The following is a 27,705-nucleotide window of genomic DNA, read 5'->3' on the forward strand; positions in this document are numbered from 1 at the left end:
ATTTCCTCCCTGTTTAAAGATCATCACTGGTTTCCTATTATCGTTTTGTCCAGAAAACAGACCCTAACCCTTGGATCCTGTTTTCCAAGCCCTGTTTCAGCTGACCCCTTCTTGCCTGCCTTTACTTCTCACTTCTGCGGGCTGGGCTCCTCGCCGCCCCAGCTTCTTCTCTGCTGAGGTTTCTCTGGCATCGTTTTTGCCTTTATCAGACCCCTCTGTGCTCCTCGACCTCATCCCCGTCCTTTCCCTCTCTGTGCAACCCACCGTCCATCAGCACAGACAGAAGCACTGGTTTCGTCGTTAAGAAACCTCAGGTTGTCATCAGCGTTTCCCAAAATGAGGCAGAGAAACACCTGTCACGGAATCCCCTGGGGATGTTAAACATGGAATTCCTGCCTGGAGCCCAGGAACTCCCCACGTGAATCGTAGGTTGACTGAAGATTGGGGTTCCTCCTTCAGGCAGAAAGGGTGTTGTTTCCTCCTCTCAAGTCCCACCCCCCACAGAGCTTTCCTTGAGTCTTTTAACTGAGATCACCCCCTTTTCCAGTGTCATTGAACGTTTGACTTATTGTCCTTTTTTTGCCTCTTAGCTGTGATCAGCCATGTATTGCTTCCTGGTCATTCCATGTGTATAAATCTTTCCATAGTGATTATGGGGACCTTGCGTTTTAGTCTGAATCCCCCACTGTGCCTCCCACACGATAGAGGATTAGTTGATGTCCTATAAGTGCTTCACAAATTAAAACAACTTGTAAAACAAACAAACAAAAAACAAACAAAAAACTTCTGTCGCTGCCCTTTCCCCCCAAGGCCCATCTCTCTGTATAGTAACTTGATTATCCTTCTTACAAAATTGATTTTTTGGTTGTTGAAACTCTGAGCAGACCATACAGCAGAAATTAATACAATATTGTAAATCAGCTATACTTTAACACAATTAAAAAAAAAAAAAACAGTGTGCATTCTGTGTAGAGTACTTTGCCTTAAAATGTCATAAAGCCTAGGTGCTAGTAAACTTGGTAACAGAAAGCTGTATATGCAGATTAGTGGAATAAGAGAAACTGATAATTTAAAAAAGAAACTCTAAGCAGGACATCAACGGACTCTAGCAAATTCTGACTGATTCAATGAGCAGATTCCATTCAGCCTCCATGATTTCTTTTTTATGTGCATTGTTCGTACAGAGTTAAATTGGCGCCTAGCTCTCAAATCTTACTTCTTCACTGGAAAAGTCTTCTTCTTCTTCTTCTTCTTCTTTTTTTTTTTTGTCCTCTTTTGTCTTTTTAGGGCTACACCCATGGCGTATGGAGGTTCCTAGGCTAGGGGTCGAATCGGAGCTGTAGCCGCCAGCCTACGCCACAGCCACAGCAACGCCAGGTCCGAGCCACATCTGTGACCTACACCACAGCTCACGGCAACGCCAGAGCCTTAACCCCCTGAGTGAGGCCAGGGATCCAACCAGCATCCTCATGGATACTAGTTGGATTTGTTCATTACTGAGTCACGACGGGGAACTCCTGGAAAAGTCTTCTAACTGGATTCTTGGCCTCCTGTTCCCCTCCTTTTCAATGCATCTTCCAAGAAGCTGCATGTTGATGCCTGATTATATCCTCCCTCAGCCCTGAACCCGCCTTTCTGTCCAGGCATAGGCACCGTGATGCGCCTGGCTCGGCCCCCAGCCTCAGTTCCCCCCACTCATCTCCGTGCACCTTGCTTTCGCAGAGTGGGAAGCCCTTTGAAAACCCAATTACTGACTGCCGAAGGCAAACAATATCCCAAAAGTTAATCATAGCTTTCTGTGGTGGTTTGTTGGCTCAGGTTACTGTGTACCTTTTGCTTGTGCTTTCGGCAGCCTCTCAGTGTCATGCCCACAAAGTCAGGTGATTTCTCAGCTCCCGTATGTCCCTTGGAGGTGTCCCTGCCAAGAGTCCGACTTCTCCTGTCTGGCTGACTCTTTCCAGGCCTGCTGCCTGCTCCTTCGCCTGGGGCATCACTGGCGTGTCTGGAATTTGCTTTGCCCTTCTCCTCATTCAGGTTCTTGTTTCCTGGACCTTGTGTCTTGCTTTTTCTTGGTTTACTCCCTTGTCTTGGTGGAGCACACCTTCCGGAAGCCTTGTCAGGTGACGATGACGATGCCCTGTGGCCGAGGACACAGGGGTGACAGCCTCCATTGAACGCTTTTGTCCCCTGCGTTTCTCTGCCTTGGTTTGTGCGGGTTGCCTGGGATGCGCGTGTGTTCCAGGAGGGTTGCTCCTTGCTTTACTGCTCTCGCATTGCATTTCCTTTTTCTCTCTTTGTTCTTAGTTTAATCTCACATCTTGGTAGAGCCCATTTTCTAGAAAATTCCTGCGAAAGGGTTCAGGGGAGGGATATTTGAGGTCTCACACATCTGAAAGTGTGGTTCTGTCTGGTTGATAGTTGGGCTGGGTTTGGAATTCTAGATTTTGGTTTGGTTCTTTCATATGCAGGAGTTTGTGCTTTTTGCTGTTTTTGTTTGTTTTTCTTGTAGTTGATTTCTGTTCTCATAGCATTGTGGCTGGAGAATATGCTTGAAATAATTTCAGCTTTTAAAAAATTTACCTAGGCTTGATCTGTGGCCCGAGATGTGATCTGTCCTGGAGAATGTTGTGTGTGCACTTGGGAAGAGTGTATATTCTGCTGCTTTGGGATGGAATATTCTGTATATACCAGTTGACTCTGTCTGGTCTGTGGTGTCATTTAAGGTCTGTGTTTCCTTGTTTGTTTTCTGACTGGATGATCTGTCCACTGATGTAAGTGGGGTGTTAAAGTTCCCTGCTATCACTGTGTTGCTGTCGATTTCTCCTTTTGTGGCTGTCAGCACTTGCTTGCTATATTGAGGTTCTTCTGTTTTAGGTGCGTATATATTTACCATTGTTATATCTTCTTGGATAGCTCCTTTGATCATTATGTAGTGTCCTTCTTTGTCTCTGGTGACTTCCTTTATTTTAAAGTCTTGTTTTGTCTGATATGAGTATTGCTACTCTCGATTTTGTTTGCTGCCATTTGCATGTAATATTTTCTTCCACCCCCTCACTTTTAGTCTGTATCTATCCTTAGGGCTGAAGTGGCTCTCTTGTAAACAGAATATAAATGGGTCTTGTTTTCATATCCATTCAGCTAGTCTGTGTCTTTTGCTTGGAGCATTTAATCCATTTACATTCAGTGTAATTATGGATAAGTATGTGTTTATTGCCATTTTGTTAGTTGTTTTGCATTGTTACTCTGTGTCTTTTTTTCTTCCCTTCCTCTTTTGTTGTTTTCTCTTGTGATTGCCAACTATCTTTGGTGTTGAATTTGGATTTCTTTTTCTTACTCTTCTTTTTTTAAATGTGTGGGTCCATTATAGTTCTTGGGTTTGTGGTTCCCACAGATTTGGATATAACCAACTATGTGTATAGAGACTTGCTTTAGGTTGTGGTTCTCTTATTTTCAGGTGCATTTTCAAGATTTTGCATTTGTTTTCTTATGTTTGCTAGTTTTGATATCATATTTGTCAGTGGGTGATTTTCTTTATATTATCTTTGTCTTTACCATTGAGTTTGTTCATTTGAAGTTTTCTTGTCTTTAATTGTGGCTTTTTCTTTTCTGCCTAGAGAAGTTCCTTTAATAGTTGTTGTGGAGCAGGTCCGGAGGTGCTGAGTTCTCTTAGCTTTTGCTTGTCTGAAAAGCTTTTGATCTCTCCACAGAATGTGAATGAGAGCTTTACTGGGTATGGTATTTGTGGTTCTAGGTTCCTCCTCTTCATCACCTTAATTACATCTTGCCACTCCCTTCAGGCTTGTAGAGTTTCTGCTGAAAGATCAGTTGTTATCCTTATGGGGGTTCCCTTGTATGTTATTTGTTGCTTTTAATAGGTGGGAAATTAGCTCAAATGGTAGAGCTCTCACTTAACATGATAGAAGTAGTGGGATTGATGCCCATTGGTTTACTTTTGTTTTCATTTCTCTTGCCTGGGGAGCACCAGTGTTTTGAAATTTCCCAGTGTTATGCTTGGCTGTAGGCCCTATTCTATACAATGGGATGGATAATTTTTTTTTTTTTTTTTTTTTTTTTTTGGCCAAGCTTGCAGCATGTGAAAATTCCCAGGCAGGGGATTGAACCTGTGCCACAGCAATGACTGCACTAGATCCTTAACCTGCTAGGCCACCAGGGAACTCCTAGTGGGCTCTTTTGTTCTGAAAACTCATGTATTTTTGTTTTGGAAAATTTTCATCTATTTTCTTTTTCTTCCTGAAATTCTTTGTCATTAATATATTGGCTCTCCTGATAAGGTCCTCTTACTTTTAAAATACTTTTTACAAAACTGCTTTAATCTTTTCTTTTTCTACTTTCTGCAAGATTTACTCAACTCTGTCTTCCAACTTTTCAACCAAATTCTCCATTTCATTAAAACCATTGTGGTTTTAAATGTAAACGATTTAGCATTTTTAGTACTGTTGCTTTTTACGGTAGCTTGTTCTTTTTTTCCCGGATAATTATCTGTTCTCTCTTACTGAGCCTGTTAAGGGTATTTATTTTGAAGTTCCCTTCTCGCAAAATCTCTTTCCTCCAGATTTCTTTTTTGAGGTGAGAGGGGGTCTGCCTTGGTTTCTGTTTTACATATCAGAGGTTTCCCTTAGAATTCTGTTTTTTGGTTTTTGTTTTTTTTTTTTGTTTTTTTTTTTCTTGGGCAGCTTCCACGGCATATGGAGGTTCCCAGGCTAGGGGTCGAATTAGAGCTGTAGCCACTGGCCTACGCCAGAGCCACAGCAACGCGGGATCCGAGCCGCCTCTGCAACCCACACCACAGCTCACGGCATCACCGGATCGTTAACCCACTGAGCAAGGGCAGGGACCGAACCCGCAACCTCATGGTTCCTAGTCGGATTCTTTAACCACTGCGCCACAACGGAAACTCCCCCTTAGAATTCTGAGTTGCTTCTTGTGTTTCGGGGACTAAAACACGAAGAACTTCTGTACATGTGGTTAGGTTTGTCAGCTTTAAGGTTCTTGGGCTGTTTGTTGGGGGAGCTCTTGGTCTGTGTTACTTTGGGGTTTGTCTCTGAGGCTGGTCAGTTTCCCTGCAGAAGATTTTTTACAACCTTCTGCCTGGAGAATAATGTTTTCACTGCCAGGGTTCCTGATGGAGAGGGTGAGCATGTGCACACTGAGCAAGCTTTAGGTTTAAGATTGCTTTTTCTGTGCGAGTTTCTAGTTTTACCCTCTCTAAGTAATTGCCCTCCTGTCTTCTTTCAGGGTGATGGACCACAGATTCTCGTGGTAGATTACAGGGGGAGGAAGGGAGCCCAGCTGCTGCTTTAGCATCTTTCAGTCAGCTTCTCATGTAACTTTCCCCTTCTTCTCTCCCAGGTAAGAGATGCTGTCTTGCATCTTCTTCAGGATTCTGGGATGTCGCTCTTGTTGGATCTTAGCTTTCTCCTCTGACAGCTTAGGATAGGGTCCAATCTCCTCTGGAATCTGGGGTCACTCACCCCTGTTTCTGTCTGTTTTCCAGTTTCCAGAGTCTTGTCACTTTTGTCTCCTTCACCTGGGGTCCTGTGAGAGCAAAGTGAGATACCGGTGTCTAGGCTACTTGCCAGCCTAGCTGGAGCTCACATTTTTCTTGAGGTCTCCATCATAATTTCTAAAACAGCGAAACCTCTGACATGCCTAATAGGTCGCTATTAACACCAGCCCCTGAATACTAAAAAGTGAAATTTTTTTTTTTTAATTTTATGGCCGCCCCTGCAGCATATGGAAGTTCCCGGGCCAAGGATAAAATCCAAGTCACGGCTACAACCTATGCTGCAGCTGCAGCCACACCGGATCCTTTAACCCACTGTGCTGGGCCAGGGATTGAACCTGAGCTGCTGTAGTTGGATTCTTAACCCCGTGTGCCATGGCAGGAACTCCTAAAAAGTGAATTGAAAAATCTTTTCTTCTAGCAAATGTCACTGCTGCCTCAACACCCACCCAGCTTGGGCGATGTGACCGATTTGAGTTCGAGTGCCGTCAACCAAAGAAGTGTATCCCCAACTGGAGGCGCTGTGATGGCCACCAGGATTGCCAGGACGGCCAGGATGAGGCCAACTGTCGTGAGTAGTCTCGGGGGGGCATCTCCCCAGCAGGGAGACTCCTGGGGAGCATGGTGTCTTGTTGCTTGTGCTTTGTTTCACCTGATACCAATTTTGATATTAATTATTTCCATTTTAGAGATAGGAAAATTAAGCTTCAAAGAGGGTCACCACGTCAGTAACAGAGTGGGACATTTATTTAGCGTTTTTTTTTTTTTTTGTATAAAATTGTAATCTTTTCATCATGCCATGTTGAAAGTTTTTTCAGGGTGGAATACTCCAAAATAACACAGGGAAATTATTAAATGGGGATTAGCATAAAATCCTGCACTTACATGACAAGAATGAGCAAAGTAGACCTTTGGGACATTAAAATAACAGGGCAGATGGAGCCAACACTTACCAAAGTAATAGTAGGAACATCTGAGCCAGATAAGTAACTACACAGTAAGAAGAACATTAAACATAATTAACAAAGAGGAAATGAAATAAGACCTTCCTCCTGGGTGAGATTAATTCATTAGTGGTATTCCTTAAGTAGCTTCTTTAGCCTGTTTCTGATCTGCCTTATACATAAGGATGTTGCTTGGTTAAGGGCCTTAAAATCAAGATGTGCTCTAGCTGCCATTTTCCTCAATCCATTAATTGAATAACCCTGTTGACAAAGAAAAAGAGATTAGTGTGACATATTCTTCGTGGAGAAGCTGGCCCCCAAAGGCCACTGCCTTCTGTTCTAAGTGTCCATTTATCATCTGTTTTAATAATCAGTTTAAGAATTTTCAGAGATGAATGACAACCTTACTCGCAGTTTCTAAAAACTATGTTTTCTTCCTTTTAAACTACTGAGACATGTTTCATAAAGGAACCTCAAACATCCTCCAGCTTTACTGCTCAGCTATTGTTTGATTATATTTTTACCACATTCTTTCCAAGTGGAGAAATTTTGTAATGGAGATCCTGGGATTTTCCAAAATAATCCCCTTCCTCCACTGTCCTGTATAAAATCTCCGTCTCTCTCTTAACAGTTACTCACTTGATGTTTCTTTGTAGTTCTTGTTACTCTCTGTTGGTTTATTTGTTTGCTGCTGTCTCAGTAGAAAGTAAACTCTATGAGGTATGTCCTTTGTCCGTTTCACACATCACCATGTGCTTAGAATTCTGAACAATACCCGATTCATGGAAGGACCTCTGTAAAAGTTCACTGGATGAGCGGGTGGATAGATGGATGGACGGATGAGCAGGTGGACCAATGAGTGGACTGGCTGGTTGGCTAGATGAGTGAGTGAGTGGTTGATGGAGGATGGGCGGATGAGTAAGTAGATGGTTGGATGGTTCGGTAGGTGGGTGAGTGGGTGACTTGATACATTTCATCTTGAGCTTCTGAGACTTTCCACTAGTGGTTTTCAAACTTTCTCTAAATATTCTAATGCAGTTTTTATATGTAACCGAGTTCCCCCCCCCCCGCTCCAAGCACCCCAAGGCAAACCAATTTCAGCTCAACAAATAACAGAACTGTATGATATAATGATTTTCCAGAAGATAGGGGATTATACTTTGTAAAAAGCCTCCCAAGTGGTTTTGCTAGTTCCCTTCTCCCATTGAGAATGACTATATTGGAGAATTCTTTTTAAAAACTGAATTTTGCCCCTCTATCCTAGAAACACGCACAGAAGTCTTAATTCTTCTTGTACAAGGAAACTCATCAGTTGAGAACCATTGTTAAAGCATTCTGCCCCGCCTCCCACTCCCAACCCCTATATCTTTTCATGTCCAGAACAACCTCCAGGGTCCTTTACCTGTTCCCCTTGACCACCCTGGTTGCTCTCATGAGAACACGGTCCAGGTCCCCTGCATACATCTCAAAGTATGGTTTGTACAAGTGGATGCAATCCTTCAGAGAGAGAGAGAACGGGATTACCTTGTTCTAGAACAGAAGTTCTCAGCGCTGGCCAGTTCTCCTGACTCCCTCTGGAGCACATGCCTGGTGTGAAGTATCTGCCTCCCTAGGTCTGGGGCAGGTCCTAGGAATCTCTGCATTTTAGTAGTTCCCCTGAAGACTACTGGGAAAAATCTGCTGTTGTAGCTTCTCTATCGTGGGGTAACCACCATGCTTTAGGGGGTCTGTTTGGATTTCTTTTAGCGTGGATAGAGTCACTGTTGTACATTTATTTGCATTAGGCAGGGAACAAAAGCGAGGAGGAGTCCGATTCTTTTTTTTTTTTTCAGGGCTGCAGCTGTGGCATATGGAGGTTCCCAGGCTAGGAGTCACATCAGAGCTGTAGGTGGCCTACATCACAGCTACAGCAATGCCAGATCCAAGCCGCAATTGCAACCTACACCACAGCTCATGGCAACGGCAGATCCTTAACCCACTGAGCGAGGCCAGGGATCCAACCTGCGTCCTCATGGATCCCAGTCAGATTAGTTTCTGCTGCGTCACGACGGGAACTCCAGGAGTCTGATTCTTAGTTCCAGTGGAGAAATTACAGTTTGAACATAGGAAACCAAGGTAGAATGCCCAGTGTTAGGTCTGGGCAAATACCCTGTTCAAGGGTTTCTTAGTTTTCTGTAGCCATAGTAGCAAATCACCGCAAATTGAAAGCCCTAAAAGAACACATTTGTTATCTTGCAGTTCTGTAGGTCAGAAATCTGATGCCGGTCTCACTGCCTGAAGCCAAGATGGGGACAGGAATGGGTCCCCCGGAAGCTCAGGGCAGAATCCATTTCCTTGCTTTCCTCCTCTCTCCGTTTTCCAGGCCAGCACCATTCTGTCCCTCTGATCTTTCACATCCTCATCTTTGACCACACCTGGAAAGGGTCTCTGCTTTTAAGGACCCATGCGGTTGGATGGACCTGCCTGGGTAACCCAGGCTAAAGTCCTATGTCAGGGTCTGAAATTCAGTCACATCTGCACAGTCCCTTTTGCCTTGTAAGGAGACTTTAACATGTCCCAGGGACGAGGGTGTGGACATCTTGATATGGAGAAGGAAGAGTAATTATAGAACCTCTTTATTGGTGGGGTTGGGTTCTGACATAACCCTTCCTTGTCCACGGCTGAGCAGGTATGTCTGAGTGTCTTTTATTTTATTTTGTTTTATTTATTTTATTTATTTATTTTATTTTATTTATTTTATTTTTTTAATTTAATTTTATTTTTTAATTTTTTTTATTTTTTATTTTATTTTATTTTTATTTTTTATTTTTTTAATTTAATTTTATTTTTTTATTTTTTTTAATTTAATTTAATTTTAATTTATTTTAATTTAATTTAATTTTATTTTATTTTATTTTAATTTTATTTTATTTATCTTTTTGCCATTTCTTGGGCTGCTCCCACGGCATACAGAGGTTCCCAGGCTAGGGGTCCAATTGGAGCTGTAGATGCCAGCTGACGCCAGAGACATAGCAAGTCGGAATCCGAGCCATGTCTGCAACCTACACCACAGCTCGTGGCAACGCCAGATCCTCAACCCACTGAGCAAGGCCAGGGATCGAACCCGCAACCTCATGGTTCCTAGTTGGGGTCGTTAACCACTGAGCCACGACAGGAACTCCATGAGTGTCTTTAATGAAGGCCCAACATGTCTGAACCTGGGCCCAGCCCAGACTTGCCTGGGGCAGCAAATTTGGTTTCTGTAGCCATTCTCTTCTTTTTCAGATCATTTGCAATGACATTGCCATGGCTTCCTTTTCAGAGCCTCTCATGCAGTTTAAATCTCACGAGTTGCATTAACTCTTAATTAACTTACCAGTGCTCTTTATTTACATTATTTCATTGTCCGTGGAAATACTGTGAGAAGCTCAACCATTAAAAGTACTCCGTAAAAGTAGACATGCCTCTTACTATCGTGATTCACCTTATTAGTCTCACTCAAAGAAGAAATCACAGTGGACCACAGTCTGGACCACAGACTAACAATGGGAGCAGGACAGGTGGGAGGAAGAGCTGCAGTCTGTAGATGCTTGCTGTCAGCCAGGCACTATTCCAGGTGCTTGATCTCACTGGATCCTTGTAGATATACCAGGGATGGAATTGAACTTGGATGCTGCAGACATAACCTTGGAAATTTTGTGGATTCCCTTCCAGACCAGTGCAATAATATGCATATCGCAATAAAGGAAGCACCAATTTTTTTGGTTTCCCAGTGCACATAAAGTTATGTTTACACTATATTGTAGTCTGGTAAGTGTGCAGTAGCATTATGTCTAAAAACCCATGTCCATACCCTAACTTAAAAATGCTCTATTGCTCAAAAATGCTATCCATCGTCTGAGCCCTCAGAAAGTTATCTTTTTTGCAGTATTACCATCACACCAATCACATAACAAATATAATGATAATGAGAAAGTTTGAAATGTGAGAATTACCAGACTGTGACACAGAGACATAAAATGAGCAGATACCATTGGAAAAATGGCACCCATAGACTCACTCAGTGCAAGGTTGTCTCAACCTTCAGTCTGTTTAAAAAAAAAAAAATGCAATTACCTTTGAAGTGTAATGAAGCAGAGTGAAATGAAATGAAGTACACCTGTATTACACAGTTTGCTCGAGCTTACATGAGGCAGGGTTCGAACCCCAGTTAGTTTGACTCCAAAGCTCTTACCCTTCCTGAAAGCGTGTTCCCATGGTCAGTGTCAGATGAGGAGGGGATGGCGAGCCAGAATGGGGTCCCCTCCCCTGCTTCTGAGGGTCTTGTGAAGCAGAAGCTGATGAGTTCGCTTCTAAACAGGAGAAACCTTTACTGACCATGGGCCCTCGTGTGTTGCAGCCACACGCAGCTCCCTGACCTGCACGAGCTGGGAGTTCAAGTGTGAGGACGGAGAGACCTGCATCGTGCTGTCCGAGCGCTGTGACGGCTTCCTGGACTGCTCGGATGAGAGCGATGAGCGCAACTGTAGTGGTGAGTGCTGCCTGGGCTCCCTCCCACCTGGCCTGTGTGTCCAGGCGGGACCCTTTAAGCGGTTGCTTAGTCTGCAAATGAGAAGCTTTTTGCCCACTGCTGGAGCTCCAGGTCCTGCTTCTGACATGGGCTCCAGCTCACCTCACCCCTCGTTGGGAGATGCTGGTCTTAGGTGGGTTTTCATGCACCTTCCTCATCATGTTAACCCACACGTTGCTCCTGCAGAGCCTCAGGCTGTGGGGTTGACACCGTCCTTCTGTTTGGAAGGCACATTGTCATCGTTTTGAATCCCACACCCTGGGTGCTTAGACACAACGGAAGCTGGCTTCTCACAATTCTGGGGTCTGGACAATCCAAGCTCAAAGGACCAGCAGTGTCTGCTGAGGGCTCTCCACCTGCGTCTTTCCTGTCTTCCCACAGTGCAGAGGGCGAGGGAGCCCTGGGGTCTCTTTTATAAGGACACTGATCTCATTCACGAGGGCTCCATCCTTATGACGTAATCACCTCCCAAGGCCCCCACCTCCTACTTCCATCACTGGGTCTGAGGTTTCAGTGTATGGATTTTGGGGGACGAAAACATTCAGTCTGTGTCAGTATTGGATCTTGCCATGACGTTGTCCTTGCATTTGTAGCATCCTCTGTTGAGAAACAGTCTTAAATCAGTGCAGATAAGGAGATAAGATGCAAGGAAAGGAGTTCCTCTTGTGGCTCAGCAGGTTAAGAACCCCCGACTAGTATCCATGAGGATGTGAGTCTCATCTCTGGCCTCGATCAGTGGGTTAAGGAAGCAGTGTTGCTGCAAGCTACAGTGTAGGTCACAGATTTGGCTCAGATCTGGTGTTGCTGTGGCTGTGATGTAGGCCAGCAACTGCAGCTCCAATTCAGCCCTTAGCCTGGGAGCTGACATATGCTGCAGGTGTGGCCCTGAGAGGCAGGAAAGAAAAGTAATGAAAAAATCATGATGGGAAGTTTAGGAGACCCTAGGCAAGGATGTATAGGAAGGTTTGAACTTTTTTTCTGGGGTGTCTTAAGATGAGGACTGTGGCCTGATAATCTAGATCACAGAAAGTCTACCTGACATCAAAGAACCTCTGGGGTCCTTTGAAATCCAAGGATTTGTAAAATATCATGTTCTTTTTTTCCCCTTTCTCCCTCTAGAGGAATTGAATGTATACAAAATACAGAACCTTCAGTGGACAGCTGACTTCTCCGGGGATATAACTCTGACCTGGCTGAAGCCCAAGAAAATGCCCTCTGCTTCTTGTGTATATAATGTCTACTACAGGTGGGTCCCATCTTTGCCACAGGAGAAGAGAATGATGTTTGTATTGCCTCCAGATGTTCCATAAATTCTGTGGCTTGCACAGAGTAGCTCTTTCTTGATGCTGTATTGATTTATTTATTCAGAGATCCCAGCCACCAAATTCTAAAAGGTTATTGTGTTTTATTTATTTATTTATTTAGTCTTTTTGCCATTTCTTGGGCCACTCCTGCGGCATATGGAGGTTCCCAGGCTAGGGGTCGAATCAGAGCTGTAGCCGCTGGCCTACGCCAGAGCCACAGCAACTCAGGATCCGAGCCGCGTCTGCAACCTACACCACAGCTCACAGCAACGCTGGATCCCCAATCCACTGAGCAAGGCCAGGGATCAAACTCGCAACCTCATGGTTCCTAGTCTGATTTGCTAACCACTGAGCCACGATGGGAACTCCTTGTGTTTTATTTATTATGATTTTTTTTTTTTTAAGGCTGCAGCCATGGCATATGGAAGGGCCTGGGCCACGGGTCAAATCTGAGCTGCAGCTGTGACCAACGCCACACCAATGCCAGGTCCTTAACCCGCAGCGCTGGTCAAGGGATCAAACCCACACCGCCACAGAGATAACATCGGATCCTCAACCTGCTGCACCACAGCGGGAGCTACTATTTTTTTTTTTTAATTATAAAAATTACTATTTAATTTAAAATTTTTTACTCATTAATACTTAATCTTTTAATTATTGAACAGCAGCACATGCTGCTTTGATGTGATGGTCTCTCTGTTCTGTTTGGCCAGGGTGGTTGGAGAGAGCATGTGGAAGATTCTGGAGACCCACAGCAATAAAACCAGCACAGTATTGAAAGTCTTGAAGCCAGACACCACGTATCAGGTCAAAGTCCAGGTCCAGTGTCTGAGCAAGGTGCACAGCACCAACGACTTTGTGACCCTGCGGACTCCAGAAGGATGTAAGTGCTATAGCTTATTTTCATGGCAGACCCAAGATTTTGTGTGGGGTTTTCAGAGAGCTTCCCAGTGTACTCAGGAGTGTGGGAACATCACTACACATGCCTCCTGTGTATAGAAATATGTAGCTAATTTTTTTTTTAAAGGACTGTACCTTTGGCATATGGAAGTTCCCAGGCTAGGGGTCAAATCAGAGCTGCAGCTGCTGGCCACCACCACAGCCACAGCAACGCGGGATCCAAGCTGCATTTGCAGCCTACACGGTAGCTCACAGCAACACCAGATCCTTTAACCCACTGAGTGAAGCCAGGAGTCAAACCCACATCCTCATGGATACTCGTCGGGTTCTTAACCCGCTGAGCCACAACTGGAGCTTCTCAGATTATAGGTTATTATAAGATGTTGAATATAGTTCCCTGTGCTATACAGTGGGTCCTTATTGTTTGTGTATTATATATATAGTAGTACCTGTTAATCCAGACTCCTCATTTACCCCTTTCCCTTTGATAACCATAAGTTTGTTTTCTATGTCTTAATACAATTTTTTTTCTCCTTTCAACTTTATTTATTTATTTATTTCTTGTCTTTTTAGGGCCACACCCACAGCATATGGAGGTTCCCAGGCTAGGGGTCCAAACGGAGCTGTAGCTGCCAGCCTACACCAGAGCCACAGCAACCCAGGGTCTGAGCCGCGCCTGTGACCTACACCACTGCTCACAGTCACGCCGGATCCTTAACCCACCCGGATCGAGGCCAGGGATCGAACCCACAACCTCATGGTTCCTAGTCGGATTCGTTTTTGCTGCGCCACGACAGGAACTCCTCAACTTTATTTTTTAAACTGAAGTGTAGTTGATTTACAGCATTGTGTTTCAGGTGCACAACACAGTGATTCAATTACACACACACACACACACACACACACACACACACAACCTTTCCAGATTCTTTTCCCTTATAGATTATTATAAAATTTTGTGTATAGATACCTGTGCTACACCGTAGGTCCTTTTGTTTTATCTATTTTATATGTAATAGAGCCCATTTTTTAAAAAATTGAAGTGTAATTGATGTACAACACCATTGTTGGTTCCAGGTGCACAACCCAGTGACTCAGTATAGTTGCAAAATGATGACCACACGTAATGCTTTTTTACCTCAGGAAGTTAATTTCAGCTGCTGCCCACCATTGTCCTCTCTCACATTCCTCAACTAGTTTCTGCCTCTACCTTCCGTCTCTAGGTATTTCCCAGTATTTGGTACTTAGGAGATGATCTTTAACATACCAGGTGTGTCAGAAGTATTGTGGGTACATTTTAAGGAGAGTTACCCAAACTCATGTGTCCTCGAGTTTCCTACTTCCTACTCCCTCCACAGTAGTTGACATTGGGTGACCTTATTCCCGTGATTTTTGCTCCCAAGGTTTTGTGATCTTTTCATTTGTAGCTGCCATCAGAGCCCTGTTTACACTTGGAGATGTTAATATGAACTCCTGTTTGTCTTAATGTGCAGGCAGATGGCTACACATAAAATATTTATATATACGCACAGGTTAGTATTCATGCATGCATTTCCTTGCTTTGTCAGCTGAAAAGACCTGGAAAAACTTCAGTAGCAATGAGCATACCTATTAGTCAGGTCCAGATTTCTAATGCCATTTTTTAATAAAAAGACACAGGACTCCTTGAAGAAATAAGTTGAGTCCAGGCTTGGGGCAGGAGATCTCTAAGATGAGCCTGGGGCACCTGCTAGTGCCAGAAAGTAAGGAAGTGCTTACTGAGTGAAGTCAGTCAGACGGGGAAAGACAAATATTATATGATATCACTTATACGTGGACTCTAAAAAAAGGGTACAAATGGGAGTTCCCATCGTGGCTCAGTGGTAATGAACCTGACTAGTATCCATGCCGACAGGGGTTTGATCCCTGGCCTTGCTCAGTGGGGATCGGTGTTGCCATGAGCTGTGGTGTAGGTCACAGGTGCGGCTTGGATCTCGCGTAGCTGTGGTTGTGGTGTAGGCTGGCACTTGTAGCTCAGACTCAAACCCCTAGCCTGGGAATGTGCGTATCCCACACCTGCAGCCCTAAAAAGGTAAAAAAAAAAAAAAAAAAAAAAAAAATTTTTTTAAAAGACATTAAGGAAGTGCTAAATAAAACAAACCAAAAAGAACATATGCGTTCTGACTTTGTTAAAGTAATATTTGTTTAGTAGAGCCCTGGGGTATCAGAGAAAAGCCCACCATGAAAATTGAAATAGAGAAGGTTACTGTCCCCAGATCCTGGACAGAATGCATACGTGCCTCAAGGGCCCACACGGGAGGTCAGGTCCAGGTGCAGGCACAGAGAGCTGCAGGGCCTGGGGCACACACCTTCTTTGGGGCACGTGGATGGGGTGAACTAAGCGCTAAAAGAATCCATCTTTGAAGTAGCCCATTCCTTGGTCTTCTTCCCACAGAGAGTAGCTGAGCCCTTGCTGTTGCTCAGGAATTAGATTAGACGTTAGAGGTTCAGGGGTGAATACGACGCAGCTCATGCCCTGGAAGGGCTTGCAAGGCCGTGGATTTTGGATGAATATTCGTCATATTCACCTGTTGCGGCTGCCATCACCATGTACCCCAGACTGGGTGGCCTAAACCACAGACACTTTTCACAGTTCTGGAGGCTAGGAGCACAAGGTCAAGGTGTTGGCTGGTCTGGTTTTTTTTTTCTTTTTGTGTGTGTGTGTGTCTTTTTAGGACTGCACCCACAGCATATGGAGGTTCCCAGGCTAGGGGTCCAATCGGAGCTGTAGCCGCCAGCCTAGCCCAGAGCCACAGCAACGCCAGATCCGGGCCGCGTCTTCGACCTACACCACAGCTCATGGCAACCCACTGAGTGAGGCCAGGGATCGAACCCACAACCTCTTGGTTCCTAGTCAGATTCATTTCTGCTATGGCACGACAGGAACTACGGCAGGTCTGGTTTTACTCTGAGGCCTCTCTCCTTGGCTTGCTGATGGCCGTCTGTTCCCTGTGCCTCTACGTGGCCTGCCCTCTGTGCCTGCCTGTGCCCTAATTTCCTCCTCTTATAGAGATACAAGTCATATTGGATTAAGGCTAATGACCTCTTTAACTTAATTACCTTTTTGCTGGGGGCGGGGTGGCATATACCCACAGTATATGGAAGGTCCCAGGCCAGGGATTGAACCTGAGCCACAGCAGTGACCATGTCAGATCCTTAACCACTAAGCTACCAGGGAACTGCTAATTACCTTTTGAAAGACTGTATTTCCAAATACACATTCCGAGATAGTGGTATTAGGACTTCAGCATAGAAATCTGGGGTTTGGGTGATACAGTTCAACCTTAATGTTCATCTTCTGTGGATTATTAACATGAATAACTACGCTGCAGTTAAAATGAAGTTTGTCTAGAAGGCATTATAATTGGTTTCTGTGTGGCTTCCACCTGGGCCCTGAAGGCAGTCACAGAAGGGAAGATCCAGAAAAGTCTTAGAAATGCCAGCCCTAAAGTTACTAAGGATCCCATTCATTCGAAGACAGAAAGTTCTGTGCTCTTAGAAAGTGCGTCTTACCCCTTCGTAGCGGTGCCCACGGTTCTTGGGCTATATGAGATTCAAGGCAGCACACACCATCCTTGACAACTACGATCTTGGCATCGAAAGCCCAGGGCCGGTGGTGACTTTAGCCTGCCCAGGTCATTGTGTCCTGCAGGCTTTCTGAGCCCCAGACCTACAGCAGACCTGCAAAGCCATGGTCTGTTGTGTGGACTGCAGGCCTTGCATCCTGGGAGAGAGGAAAGGTGTCTTGTCCATGGGAAGACCGAGGTCACAGCCTTTTCTAGTGGAGAGGTTTCACTGCTTGATTCTTTCCCCCTTTGTTGGCATGCAGAAGTTCCCAGGCCAGAGCTCAAACTCAAGCCATAGCAGTCACAGCCCTGAATCCTTAACTGCTAGGCCACCAGGGAACTCCCTCTGGATTCTTTCTGGCCAGCGTTTTAAGCTCAGGGAGATTCCTCCAGTTGGCCCACATGCAGATGGATTTTAACCTCGCGGTGTTTCTTTTCCAGTGCCAGATGCCCCTCAGAACCTCCAGCTGTCACTCCACAGGGAAGTGGAAGGGGTGATCGTGGGCCACTGGACCCCTCCCATCCACACCCACGGCCTCATCCGAGAGTACATCGTAAGTACTTTCCAGCAGTGGGCTGTCCCTGGGGGTGAGCATGGGAGATCTCTGGGTCTGGCAGAAGCAGAAGCGTGTTCTGTGTGATAAGGACTTGGTTTGGTGTCACCTTGTAAGGAATCCTGCATTGGTCAGAACCTTTTCTATCTTCCCCTTTTTGCCGGCCTCCTTGTAAGGTGTCCGGATGCCCAGCCCTTTGGTTACCTGTTACTAGCATGTCCTTCTTCTGACTGCAGGTAGAATACAGCAGGAGTGGTTCCAAGATGTGGGCCTCCCAGAGGTCTGCCGGCAACAGTACAGAAATAAGGAACCTACTCCTCAACGCCCCGTACACTGTCCGAGTGAGTGCTTACTCGTGTGTCCGCCACGTGGGTGGTCTGGGAAGATGGGGAGATGGTTGTTCTTTTGGGAGAAATCCGTGCCTACCTTTATGAGATACTTACTAGTGGTCTGCTCCATACCCAGCCCCTTGCTCTGGGAGCTCATCATTTTTTTTCAGTCTCATAAACCCGTGCCATAGAGAACTTGAAATCAGACTTTGCTCAGACAACCAAGAAATGATGGCAGTGCAGCGTTACCTGCTTTTAACCCAGTGAATCTGCTAGCATCTCAGCTCTGATGACTTTTGCACGCATTTCTTTTCTGCTTATCTTCAGCTGCAGGGAGCTCCAAGCTATGCTAAGTGGCATTTATCAGCTGATATTGTGGGGTTCTTATGAAATATATTACCAGTGTCTTTAGTAGAAAAGCGATCCTGTGCAGAACATGGTTTGAGACCATTAAGTGCATACACTCCCTTACACGAGCAGCTGCATATGTTTATGCACAGGCACACACACACACACTCCCCACTCACACCCTGCCCTTTAGAAAAACCTTGACATCTGTCAGTCAACAGAAATGTCGTAATTTCAGCGCTGTCACAGTTCCCTCTACCCAGATCCCCTCCTCTTGGCTCTTCTCGGGTCTTAATTTGAGTTGCTGGAGCCTCTGACTGTCCTGGATCCCTCCCTGTATAATTTCTTCCATCCTTATTGCCAAATCCTTACCCTGTTAGCTCACTTGGGATTCTGGCTTGAATGGGGTATTGCTTTGACTTCATGCTAACTCACACTCTCATTTGAAAGGTGGCGGCAGTCACTAGTCGTGGAATAGGAAACTGGAGCGATTCTAAATCCATTACCACCACCAACAAAGGAAAAGGTAAATGATTCCAGCACTTGCAGATTTAGAGAAGATAGAAGCCCTTTGGAAGTAACTTTTGGTGTGACAGAAAAATGGACAGGCATTGATTTAAAAGCTTCACACAGCCTCCTTCCCCGCAACACGGGCACATTTCTGGGTGGCTCCATAGTGCTTTAGACAGGAAGTCTTTGGGGTGAGTGTTGGGCTATTCCTCTTTCTAGAACTGAGCATCATTATAATAAAAGCACACAAGGGACCATCATGCCCGGCCCTTGTGCTCATGCACAATCCTTACAAAATAGAAGGATTCCTTCTCAGCTGAGAGAGATGATTTTATCCATGTTCATCTGTGGTGGTTTTGCCAGAGCGCCATGCTGACATGTGTTAGTGTCCTGTGGCACAAAGCGACCATGCATAGGTGGTGATTTCTAGTGCCTGAGTCCTTCAGAGAGGGCTGGGCTGCCTGCTGCCCTGCATTTACCAGCTGGTGTCATTGAACCCTCAGAACGACTGCAAGAACAGATAAGGAACTAGAAGGAGGCTGTCACTTGCCACACAGTCAGTAAAGTGACAGAGCTGGATTTGGGACCCCATCTCCTGACTCGAGAGCCTGTGCTCTGAGCCACTCCACCGCCTGCTTGCTGGACAGCGGGATCTTTGTCTTGCTCATGTGCCTCACGAGGGCAGGGTCCAGTCCAGTTTCCTCCACCCCGTCAGTGGTGCTGAGGAGGAGCCCATGAAATCGTGGATAAGCCGGGGATGGAAGCAGCAGAAACAAGGCTCTGATGCACTGTGGGAGACAGACCAGCTCGTCTTCCCGGTCTGGGTCTTTGGGTCTCGGCACTAGGGCTCTTATTTCTGGATTGGCGGGTGTGAAAGTTGGAAGTGTCTCGTGGAACCTGACTGGGGGATTTTATTTTAACCGGAGCTTGTGAGAAATAGGGTCTGGGTCTTGGAGGGTCACTGTCTGGTTGCCTTTAAAGTGTGGGGTCACTGAGATCAGGGTAGGGGGCAGCCGGACTTGGTGAAGCTGGCCAGTCCTTGCATCTGGAGGCGCTGGTGGGTATCAGAAAAAGTGCCCTGAATTCATGCTCCCCTAGAGATTTGACTGTGGTAATTATTTTCCTCTACAAAATGAGGCAAAATGTACTGACCATACATACTGAAAAGGGCGGACACTGGAAGGTCATCAAAAAACAGGTAGTACCTAGAATCCCTTATCACAAGTCACATCTGCATTTGAAAATCTCGGCGGGTAGTTGCCGCCCTTAGACTTCCTTTATGTGATTTTGAGGCTCAACCTCAACTCCTCATACGTGTGTTGGTTAGGCTGTGTACAGAGGCAACTATGTACAAAGTCGGGAAGTCGTGTGTCATGATCTACCTGTGATCTCGTGTCATAGTAACTTAAGAAGGTGGGGGACAAAATCAGCCATGGCACACCGCCCCCCCACCCCGAAGCACCACCTTCATTAGCAAATGCAGTGGATTAGTCATAACAACACTGAGAAAAGCCACTTCTGTCGTAAGTGCTGCGCTGGTTGTTTCACATGACTTGGTCTTTCTCAGTCTTCATCAACCCGGTCCGCATTCTGCTGCTCATGTTGTGGCTGAGGACACTGGGATTTGGAGAGACGCTGGTCTGTTCCCAGCCACCTCAGTGATAATGCAGGTCGCTTCACAGCAACACCTAAACTAGTTTGCTCCGAGTTGGCTGCCTGGAACTCCTGACAGCCTTTCTGCCTCTGGTGACTGGGTTTTTCTCAAGCCCACATTGATCGATCATCGGGAGAGACGCCTTCAGATTTCGATACACCTCTTTGCCACCAAATTACATCTGCTCCTTTGATCTCTCTTGCCTTGCCTGTGTGAGAGGCACGTGTGCTGAGAGTCCAATGTACAAGGGGCTGCTTCAATATTATCTTCTGACAATGCCCATCCCGTCCAGCCCTCCTAGATGACACCTGGCAGGGCAGCATCAGGTTTCTGGTGGGTAGACCTTCAACCTGACCAGCATGTGCCCATCCCTTGAACCAAGAGTGGTCTTTTCTCTCTGCTGCCCTGTCCTGGCCCCTTCAGTGCTCAGCTGGAGCTCTGGTCTTTTTAAGAATGTCAATGGAGCATCAGTGCTGTCATCTGTCATGGGTGGGACTTTATTGGAAAGGGAGAGAACGGGAACTTCAGTTGAGTGCCTGGCCCTTCACATGCATTATTGTAGAGCATTTCCCCACCTCTGTGTAGATGATTCTCTCCAGGCTCAGTGGGAGCAGGTAACTGGCCCCAGGTCTTCACAGAGTTGGCAGCGTCTCAACAGGCGTTTGAACTCCAGTTTGCCAGACCTCAGAGCCCACATTCTTTCCCTTTTGCCACATGTACATTTACAAGTTATGACGGAAGGTTTTTCCTGCTGTCAGCCTTCCAAAAGGACTTGAGTCTGCCCAGATGTTGTTGGTGCCCATAAAGGTGGCTTTCAGTGTGATCCCTGCGCCTTTCAGAACCAGGCTGAAACAGGGCAGATTTGGGACATTGACATCATGGGACTTTTCGGCTCCACCCCATTGGCCAGGAAAGCAGACGGAGCCAAGATAGTTCTGTATTCACCAGGCAACCGTGGACCCACCCTCAGCTTCAGGACAGCCGTGGTAAAAGAGATAGAAGAGGAAAAACAGCCAAAGAAATGCCCTTTCTTCCCCAACTGAAAGATGGCTTTGTCTCTTGAGTTGAAAACGGTTAAGTGCGGCCTTCTTCACTTCTCATCACATGGTTTCTCTTTTTGAATCCCTTTTTGTTCTCAGTGATTCCACAACCAGACATCCACATAGACAGCTACGACGAAAACTCCCTGAGCTTTACCCTGTCCATGGACAGTGACATCAAGGTAATACTGAAATTTCAAACCCGCGGTTGGGTGGGGCTTTCCTTTGCCTGGGAACCCATAGGAAGATTAAGGAATGACTTGGTCCGGTGAAGCTAAAATACGACTAGGTTGGTTTCTTCCCCCACAAAGAGCAACTTGAGTCTTCATGTGTAATTATTCTGCCTCAGCCTGGTGCCTTTTTTTTTTTTTTTAACAATATAATTAAATGGTTCACAGCTACAGTGCAAATAAGGAGTTGGTGTTAACAGAATATGTATGCCCTGTAATTTTCAGCTTTATTGGATTTCCTGGTGCTAAGCGCTAATGCAGAGGTTCCCACAGTGGAAGAGAGTCTTGGGAGAGAGTCAGATATGTTGAAAGCATATCCGCTTATATCCACCCAGTATCTTCCCTTCCAGCACCTTCATCCCCTCCGTGTGGTCCATCTGTATAGCCAGCTTCACCATAATTATCTGTGTCCCCAGATTTCTCAAGTTTGGATCCACCTTCCATAGTGTTCTTTCTTGCCTGTTTCTCCCCCTGTCTCTCCCTGGCTGTGAAGTTTGTTGGAATCAATAGCCTTCAAAGTCCTTGTCCATTTACTGAACTACAGTTTGGTGTCACACTCTTGGTTTCAGAGACACTTGATGCCAGACATGGCCTCAGGTAGACCTTGTCTATATATAGTCTCTGGTCTTAAAAACATTTTAATTTGTGTGCTGTCCAGTATTTTTAGATCAAATCCTTCGATGAGCTCAGTACTTGGAAAAGGTAGTCCTTCGTGACTCAAGGATGGATGTATGTGCTCTTATTAGACAATGGATTGACCACTTAGCCTTGGCTACAAGGACCACCTATGCTAAGATTGATCCGTACTTACCATAATCGAATTACCTTTTCAACTTTTTTTCTTTCTGCCTTTTTTCATCGGTTCTTGTCCTTTTATTTTGCATTCACTCTTCTTGTTTCATTGACTCTACATTTTACGTTATAAATGGTCTCACATTTGTTTATAGAAGTAGGAGTCTAGTTAAATATTCAGTAATAGCACAAAAGGAACAGGTTTAAGGGTCAGAATGACCAGCCTGTCCATTGTAAGAAGGGAGAGCCTGACAAACAACAGAAAAGGGCTGCCTTTTGTGTCGGGTGATGTGAACGCTTCGTGTAATGTGCCCCTTCGTCCTTGGCAGGTGAACGGCTATGTGGTGAACCTCTTCTGGGCATTTGATACCCATGCACAGGAGCAGAGAACCTTGAACTTCCAAGGGAGCATGTTATCACACAGAGGTAGCACTCTGGAGCTGGTGGGTGTGTGAGCTGGGAGGACGAAAGCTAGAAAGGTGCTTTCCGGGCGGTCGAGCTTTTGTGGGGTGCTGGGAAAGGCAGGGTCTTCTCTGCAGCTGATCTGAGCAGGCAGGTTCTTGTCCACTGAGGATGCTGGTCCTGAGTCCAGGTGAGGGGTCCGTGAGTGGGTCCCTAAACCCCTTCCTAACCTGAGGGTTCTTCATCGGTCAGAGGCTTAAAAAGGAGGATACACTGGGAAGCCAGATTAACACTTTGTAGATGATTTTTGCAGATGAGAGTGTTCCTGGGTCTACTTACCAGTCTCTCTTTTTCCTCCTTTGCTGGTACAGGGTAACGCAGGGCCTGGAGCATAATTGGCGTTTAATAAATATTTGTGGGATGAATGGACAAACTGAGGGGAGGGGAGGGGGTCCAGTTCTCCTCTCTGAAAATGAGCTAAAGGATGGATTTTAATTTATTCCTAAGACAAAACCTTCAGTGGCCAAGGCTTCATGGGAATGTTGAGGAGGACATGGGAGCTCCTTTCTTTTCCCTTTCGTCCTGTTTGCACAGTCCTTTCAATCCTAGCAGGTGTTGTGTTTTATACGTTAAGGGCCATGCCAAGCGCTTTACAAGCATTTCCTTTTTTATTCCCTCCCACAGGCCGCTGCTGTAAGTCTCCTCCACCTTAGCAGCAAGGAAATGGACCTAGGGAGTTTGACTATGTCATTCTTTCTTATACAGCTGCAAAGCATAGTTGGGCCTTGAACCCGAGCCCTTCTGATTCCAAAGGCTGTCCTCTTAACATAGCCTTCTTTTCTTTATCTTTTTTTCTCTTTTTTTTTTTTTGGTGGCAACACCCGTGGCACATGGAAGTTCCTGGGTCAGGGATTGAATCCAAGCTGCAGCTGCAGCAATGCTGGATCCTTTCACCCATGGCAGCAGGCTGGGGATCAAAGCCATGCCTCTGAAGCCACCCAAGCCACTGCAGTCAGGTTCTTAACCTACTGAGCCATAGTGGGAACTCCTAGCATATCCTTTTTTTTCACTGCTCTTTTAGTTTTTAATAACATTTCTCCTAATTAGGAAGGGGGGGCACCTGTTTATTACAGAAAACAGAAAACAAAAAAGTTACAGTAAAAATTGTAATATGTCATGACACTTCCCAGGGAAACCACTTTTACATTTTGGGTATCTCCAAAGTTAATATTTTTCCTCTTTACTGATTTCTCTATACATTTTAAGTAAAATTTGAATCATACAATATATAGTTTTATATCCTGCCTTTTTCACTTAACCTAAATAAGAGAATTTTTTAGTCTCATTATATATTCTTGGAAACAAGTTTTCATGGCCATGTTAGCGGTTCATGAATGCACATTGCCTTGTCACTGGTCAGTCAGATTACGTATAATTTTTTCTACCGTAATAGCTACTGTGCTGGACATCTTGGTTGCACAAATTTTGGGGTCCCTTTCATTTAACTGGATTGAAGCTTATGAAGGATTTCAACACTCACACAAGGCCAAATGGCTCTCCAGGAGGGTTGTACCAATTTATATCCCCAGATGGTCAGCTTTAAAAGGAATTCCCCGGTGTCCCTGCACTGTTACTTGCAGTAGCAATTAATACATAATGCTGAGGGGACTTGTAATAAAAATCCTATAACATGTGGGACTCACTTCAGCTCAGAGATGGCATTAAAAACATAGGGGGTGCACATAAAGATACGTGTTCCTGATGGCTGCCGCCCGCCCTTTGTCCCTGTTTCTGCAGTTGGCAACCTGACCGCTCATACACCCTACGAGATTTCTGCCTGGGCCAAGACAGACTTAGGGGACAGTCCTCTGGCATTTGAGCATGTCACGACCAGAGGCGTCCGCCCACCCGCCCCAAGCCTCAAAGCCAAGGCCATCAATCAGACGGCGGTGGAATGCACCTGGACCGGCCCCAGGAATGTGGTAAGTCGGCTAGGATGACTGTGGCAGAGCAAGCATGGCTGTGCCCCTGGCGCTCGGCCACCGGACAGCCCCTGGGCTTTCCCCTCTGTTGCTCCTGCATTTTTCCCCCTCACCCCAAACACGAGCTACCCTCTTGGTCGGTTCTGGATTACCTTCTAGAGGCACCTGACATCCAGCGTCTCTTTCCACACCCTGGCCTGGCATCCAAGAGAACGATCTTCTGCTGTGTGCTGTCCAATGGACCGAGTGTGAGGAGGGGGGGTATTCCTGAGCCCGGGACTCACCTTGGGATGGGGGAGAAGCCAGCTGCAGTGACAGTTACTACAGCACTGGGGACCATGCCCCCGGCTCCACGAGCCCCACCCCACCTGTGTGGCCCCCCACAAGTTACCTTCTCCATCCCACTAAATCTGCCCCCCATTCATTCCTGGGTCCTCACTGCACTTGCACATAGGTCTTTCTTTTCCTTTTGTTTTTGTACAGTTTGTTTCTCTATGATGAGATTTGTGCTCTTTTGGAGTTTTTACTGCCCACCTGCCCCCAGGGGGCACCCTCTTTTGCTTTTACACACGCCTTCCCAAGGCTCTTTGCTTCCCCTTCCTGCCTCTGTGCCTGGGCTTCTGCCCTCTCTTCCTGGAGGCCTTCTTCCTCCCACCATGTAGTCAGATCCTACCCTCTTCTCCTCCATCTCTTTCCCTTACACACTCCTCATTTATAGTTGGTGCCACCCAGCATGGTGTGTCACTGGATGCTCCTTTGTCCTGGTTGTTATCTTCTGTCTACTCTTTATCTCCCAACTCATTAGTAAGTTCTGAAAGGAAGGATCGTTTCCTGGGTCTTCCAAATGGAAAAGCATATGGACCTAAACCTGTAATTGAGCCTGAGGGAGGACCCAGTGGCTGGTGAGGGAGGCACCAGCCCGGTCTTCTGAGGCATCCCCGGTGGGCACTGGGTGCAGGACTTCTTCCTGGGGAAGGGACCAAGGTTTGCACATAATTGTGTGTGAGATCAGCCGTGAAGAAGGAAGGAGAGAGAAGACTTAGCACCATGTGCCAGCATGATGCCAGCCCTTCAAACGCGTCTCCACTTAGCCCTCCCACCAGCTCTGGGGGGTAGATGTTGCTGCTCTCCCAGTGGGGAGACTGAGGCCCGGACAGGTGAGCTAACTGGCCAGAGTCGAGGCTGAGAAAGCAACAGACTGAGTCAGAGCTCAGGTTCATTAAGCTCGTTAATAGCCTTGGCTCTTCTGTTGCTCCAGAACCTGATTCTGAAGCAGGAACAGAGAGGAAAATGCTCAGAGTCCACATTACCTTGAGGTAGCCTCTGCTCACAGAGGGGCTTTTGTCTCTGTTTATGTATCAACTCAGGGCCCGCCCACCCATCACACCCAGCCGTCTGCAGAGTAGGGTCTCAGGGACAGAACACTGGCCTGTGATATGATTTTTGTTTTGTCCTGTTTTTTTTTTTTTTTTTTTTTCTGGCCACACCTGCAGCAGGAAGAAATTCTCGGGCCAGGAAACGAACCCATACCACAGCTCTAACCAGAGCTGTAGCAGTGATGATGCTGGACCCATAACCCACTGAGCTACCAGGGAACTCCTGTGGCTTGATTTTAGTGTGAATGCAGAAAAGGAGCCTAGCTTGGGCTCCTCCTTGATGAGAGGCTGCTTATACTCCTTGTAGCTTTCAGAGGACGAAGCTGGATAAAACTCTCAGCCTCCACCTGTCTTCAGCTTGCTGAGAATGCCTACATCTCACTCATCGTTGTCCTCTCCACTGTGAGAATGGCCACCATCACTGTCACATAGGGTGATATTTTTTATTTTAAATGATTTTTATTTTTTCCACTATAGTTGATTTACAGTGTTCTGTCAATTTCTACTGTACAGCAAAGTGACCCAGTCATACATATATACATTCTTTTTCTTACATTATCCTCCATCATGTTCCATCATAAATGCCTAGATATAGTTCCCCGTGCTGTACAGCAGGATCTCATTGCTTATCCACTCCAAATGCAATAGTCTTCATCTGTTAACCCCAGACTCCCTGTCCATCCCACTTCTTCCCTCTCCCCCTTGGCAACCACAAGTCTATTCTCCAATTCCATGAGTTTCTTTTCTGTAAATAGGTTCATTTGTGATGTATATTAAATTCCAGATATAAGTAATATCATATGGTGTTTGTCTTTCTCTTTCTGACTTACTTCACTCAGTATGAGAGTCTCTAGTTCCATACCTGGGGCTGTCTTACACCCTGGATCTCTTGACTCCAAGGACCTCTTTCCTGGCTCCTGGCTGGAGCTTCCACCCAGTGGCTGCACGGGGCTTCCTCTCTGGAAGCAGGCCTGCCTCTGCAACCTTGGCCCCCTCTGCCATCCCATCTCCTGCTCCGAGCTCTTGTTCCCCAATTCCTGCTGCAATCCCATGTGCTTGTCTAGGACACCAAAGTCCCTCTGCATGTCCCTGTTGGTTTCCCTCCATCCACACGGCTTCTCCAGATAGGTACGGTTTTCTTTACATCTTTTGTCTCGCCCACTCTTATGCTCTTGGAGAAAATGCCCTTTGCTTGTGCCTTACAAAGGAACCTCCATCGCCCGTAACCCCACTGTAAACGCTCTCAGCTCCCATCCTCCCCACTAGGAGGGCCATCCTAGTCCCTTCTCCTGCTTTAAAGTCTTTCCCATTTAGGGCTAAGAATGGCCTCTGAGAATAGGAACTTAGAATAGTGGCTTTTCATTAGTGTAGTTAAAAGGTGTTGGCGTTGGAGTTCAGCCCTCCGGGGCTTCTACAGCTGCAGCTTGGTTTGATCTGGGCCCCAGGCCCTGCCACCTCCAGCCTGCGGTGTCACCTCACAGTGCAGGAGGCTTCCGGGAGCCACATCGCCCTCCATATTCCAGGCAGCAGGAGGGCAGGATCAAGGGCTCTCCCTGCAGGTTAAGGAGCCCTCCCTGCTGTCACTGACCAGCCTTGTCCTGGGGCCTCTCCTGCTTAGAGGGAGATGGAGCTGTAGGCATGTTTCCAGGTGGCGGTTCTCAC

The 27,705-nt window shown here is 46.1% G+C and overlaps 1 protein-coding gene across 8 annotated transcripts in view; it reads left to right on the forward strand.

Annotated features, from left to right (window-relative positions):
- Window positions 1-27,705, forward strand: part of SORL1 (sortilin related receptor 1) — a 218,321-nt gene that overhangs the window by 175,466 nt on the left and 15,150 nt on the right. For all 8 annotated transcript variants that reach the window (XR_002335694.1, XM_021063014.1, XM_021063011.1 and 5 more), the window contains 10 exons: window positions 5,946-6,095; window positions 10,847-10,978; window positions 12,137-12,263; window positions 13,035-13,204; window positions 17,268-17,380; window positions 17,617-17,721; window positions 18,508-18,583; window positions 21,361-21,443; window positions 22,613-22,709; window positions 24,483-24,667. Coding sequence is in view for 7 of the 8 variants with exons in the window: in XM_021063014.1 (XP_020918673.1) it covers window positions 5,946-6,095; window positions 10,847-10,978; window positions 12,137-12,263; window positions 13,035-13,204; window positions 17,268-17,380; window positions 17,617-17,721; window positions 18,508-18,583; window positions 21,361-21,443; window positions 22,613-22,709; window positions 24,483-24,667 (1,238 nt within the window). In the remaining variant the exon portion in view is untranslated. The remainder of the gene's footprint in view (window positions 1-5,945; window positions 6,096-10,846; window positions 10,979-12,136; window positions 12,264-13,034; window positions 13,205-17,267; window positions 17,381-17,616; window positions 17,722-18,507; window positions 18,584-21,360; window positions 21,444-22,612; window positions 22,710-24,482; window positions 24,668-27,705) is intronic.

Source organism: Sus scrofa, chromosome 9, assembly GCF_000003025.6.
Source record: "Sus scrofa isolate TJ Tabasco breed Duroc chromosome 9, Sscrofa11.1, whole genome shotgun sequence".
Taxonomy (NCBI): Eukaryota; Metazoa; Chordata; class Mammalia; order Artiodactyla; family Suidae; genus Sus; species Sus scrofa.